Source organism: Culex pipiens, chromosome 3 (genome assembly GCF_016801865.2).
Source record: "Culex pipiens pallens isolate TS chromosome 3, TS_CPP_V2, whole genome shotgun sequence".
NCBI classification, from domain to species: Eukaryota; Metazoa; Arthropoda; class Insecta; order Diptera; family Culicidae; genus Culex; species Culex pipiens.
In genome coordinates, this window is record NC_068939.1 from 136,341,027 (window position 1) to 136,344,528 (window position 3,502).

The 3,502-nt window shown below is 41.3% G+C and overlaps 1 protein-coding gene across 1 annotated transcript; it reads right to left on the bottom strand.

Annotated features, from left to right (window-relative positions):
* Window positions 1–812: 812 nt before the first annotated feature.
* Window positions 813–1,850, bottom strand: LOC120413796 (carbonic anhydrase 2-like). Its single transcript, XM_039574745.1, has 3 exons — window positions 1,730–1,850; window positions 1,479–1,667; window positions 813–1,416 (listed from the first exon to the last, which is right to left on the bottom strand). The coding sequence occupies exons 1-3, from the start codon at window positions 1,788–1,790 to the stop codon at window positions 854–856; spliced, it is 813 nt and encodes a 270-aa protein (XP_039430679.1). The 5' UTR covers window positions 1,791–1,850; the 3' UTR covers window positions 813–853.
* Between the last annotated feature and the right edge of the window lie 1,652 nt (window positions 1,851–3,502).

Sequence of the window (3,502 nt, forward strand, 5' to 3'; positions counted from 1 at the left end):
AGGCAAGCGCAGTCAGGTCAGGCAGCTTGCATTCAAGTGCAAATTTTGTCAACAGGCCGCAGCGCGGAAGCGACGGTCGGTCGATGGGGATAATTGGGGTAAAGGATCTTTTTTTCCAAGAATTTTCATAAATTTTCAGTTGATGGTTACAACATCGGGGAATGTTGATACATTTTCTGTCAGAAAAACCTGTTTAATAAGTATTTCAACAGACATTTTAACAGTTCTTATAGTGTCAGATTATTTTTTCGTATAAACCATCACACCCCATCTCACCCACCACGGTAAACATGTGCAGTTTTGTTGCCATTCGGGGACAAAACAACACAAAATGCCGCTGTCTGTCCTGGCGTCCGGAGGCACACTTCCCTCGAGATGTGTGTCTCTGCTTCATTCACGACCGGACAACATCCCAAAAAAACAACTGGGAACTGCGGCCGAATGGTCGATCGGCCGATGGCTAATTAGCATTTTAATATTTTACTACTTTGTGCGTGTTGCATCTTCTTAAGGTCTTGCTGCTTGTTTGGTTGGCCTCGCCCGGCCTCGCCATAAAGTGCAATATAATTTTTTGCATTTTTGAAAACTCAACAAGCTGGCATGTAACGGATCTTCCTGAATGGAAGCTCACGATGCCATTTAATGGCATTTTGGCAAAACAAATGGCCCGTCATTGAAGATGCAGTCAAGGCTGAGATTGGATTGCGTTGCAAGGGCAATTGGTTGTGCCAAATTGAGTAATTATGAAGGGGAAAGAGTGAAAAGTTGGGAAGTTTTTCAAATGCTAATTTGCGAATCTTTGCAAAGCTAAATTGTGAGAATGTCCTACAACATGTCAGTTTATTTCCGTCCTTTAGTGATACAACGTTATCTCCCGATCGTTCAACGTCTGTATCGGCCTGTAGTTATCCCTCATGTAGCCGAATTTCCCCCGCAGCGATTGAAACAACTTGAGCTGTTTGTTGGTGATCAGCAGAGGTTCTCGGTGGACAAGCCACGTGACCGTTTCGTAGCACGGTGGCGTCGTCAGACTTCCGTCGTAGGAAAAGTACGGCCTGAGGTCACTTCCCACCAGCTTCGCAATGTTCATGTACTGGGGATGGACAAAGGTGTAGCTGGAGCCCGTTTTCTTGATGCTCTGCAACGAGTCTATCCAGCGCTGGTTCTTAGCTTTGGTACTGTTGGCGAAGAAGTACCCGAGCACGGCGAGTCCGTTCTCCTGGAACTGAGCTTCGTCCACCGATTTGTAGTCCTGGTTGTAGAACACCAAGTGCATCTCCATGGGGTGCCGCTGATGGTCCTCTGAGTGCTCACAGCCCCAGTGGAAGTGAAGTCCGGCGAATTTGAACTCCCCTTCCAGCGGACCACCTCGCAAAACTAGTTGCTTCGACGGAGGGTAAGTTAGGGCGAAGGCGACTTGAGAATTTGAGAAATTGTTAGGAGCTTTTCAAATTAGACGCCGTCAACTCAACACTCACCAGTGATTCCGTTATTTTTCACCGTAACCTTGGTGGGATTCACCGCCGCGTTGACCAGCTGCAACCGCTTTGGCTCGGTGACGTTCTTCGCGATCGAGGTATCCAAATCGATGGGACTCTGCCGTTGTCCGTCGCAGTACTTGCTGATCATGCCCCATTGCTCGACGCCCAGGCCGTACGTAAAGTACACTGTAAGTTACTTTTAAGGTTACCTTTTCGTTGATGGAAATAAATCTGCCCGCAAGACTTACATCCATCAGCCCAAGCTGCTGAGAAAAAGCTGGAAAACACAGTCAACACCAGCAAGATCATGTTTTAAACTATACAAATGGTCAACATTGAACTATAAATTAAACTCAGAGATAGTCGTGAACATCGGAAATGGACCATTTGTTGATGCACCGATTGCAACGCATTGTATAAAAGCTGCAAATTGATCTCTTGCGGTTGATCTCAGTTAAAAAAGTCATTCTCAAATGTTGTTGTACATGTTGTTTTGATTCACTTACGTCCTTTAAAAATAAACTCATATAGATCCAACTCCGTCCCAAACGTCGCCAAACTTCCGAAACTTGTTTCAATGACACCGCCGGATTGCCCAAAGCTCCCCACAACCCGATTGATATCTCAACTAAGGTATCTGTTTCCATTCGAGAGAGAGATAGAAAAAACACACAAATCAAATTATAAACTCCATTGACTGCGCGCTGCACACTTGCATCACACATCCTATGGCCATAACGATCCGGCTTGTAATTATTATTGGTCGAGCTTGGAAGTTCATAGTCGTACAAAAGGTGCCTCTCCACCAGAGAAGGAAAAACCAAACGGGTGGAAAAAAAAAAGAAACGCTAGGTATAGGAAAATCAATCAACAATAGCAGGAAAATTATAACACTTCAAGCTGCATTTGCCGCCGGTGACTGTTTGACTGTTGTTTGAGAGGAAAAGGTTTAGAAACGGTCATATAGTCATTATGAATTGGAGTTTTTATTTATTCATAGCTGTTATAAATGTTGATGTCTATTTTAGTCTTAAATAACCCAACACACGTATTTTTATTTTGATGTTTTTTTTACGATTTCAGCGTAAAGTTGGTGAGTACTATTTCTATTACCAGAAGTGGTAAAAACAAATCCAAATACAAAGTCCATACAAAAATGCCATCCACATATTTTGTTCAATTTAATTCAATTCGGTGTTATTGGTGAATAATCAAGTTAAATTTTTTTTTCTAAAACACATACCAGAGTTTTCCATTTTGGAACAGTTATTGCTGCTAAGGCAAGAGTAAGAAAAATTTAAGAAAAAACTTACTAAAATTGCAAAGGATATGGGATAGAAAGAGAGGCAGCTTTTAACTCGATCATAGTATTTTTGTTCTTTTTATACGTGCCAAAGCATCAGCTCCCCGAGGGCTAGAAAATTCTTTGCCTTCTGAATCTGAATCTTGAGAGTTTTTTTCTATAGATTTAGGGCAGGGGTTTGCGAGGCAAATGTGGAAAATTGAGGATTTAAAAAATGAAATTACATAATTAAAGTCTGTACACTGAAAAAAATCAATTCTCGTATTCGTGAGTAAATTTCACGAATTTGAGAACCACGAAGGAATTTATGCATGAGTATGGTGCATTTGCACTATAAACGTGCATATATTACTTTGTGGTTCTCGCATTCGTGAAATCAATTCACGATTTCGAGAATTGATTTTTTTTTTTCGTGTAAAACTGAAACTGGAAGTAGGAATTTCAATTTTGTTTCATTTTCAATTTAAGCATTTAATTACAATTTTTAGGAGCGGCCGTGGCTGACTAGTAACGACGTTTACTTTGTAAGCAAATGGTCTTGAGTTTGATTCCCATCTGCTCCCAAACGAGAAAGTTAATTCAATTCAGAGATTTGGAGAACCTTTCAACTGAAATCAATTCATAAGCCTTTGCAGGGAAGGTACATATATCTACGTGTAGATTTTGCTAGCTGAGTGATCTTTTAGGGCAAATAAAAGCGAGAAAATTAAGAACAAGA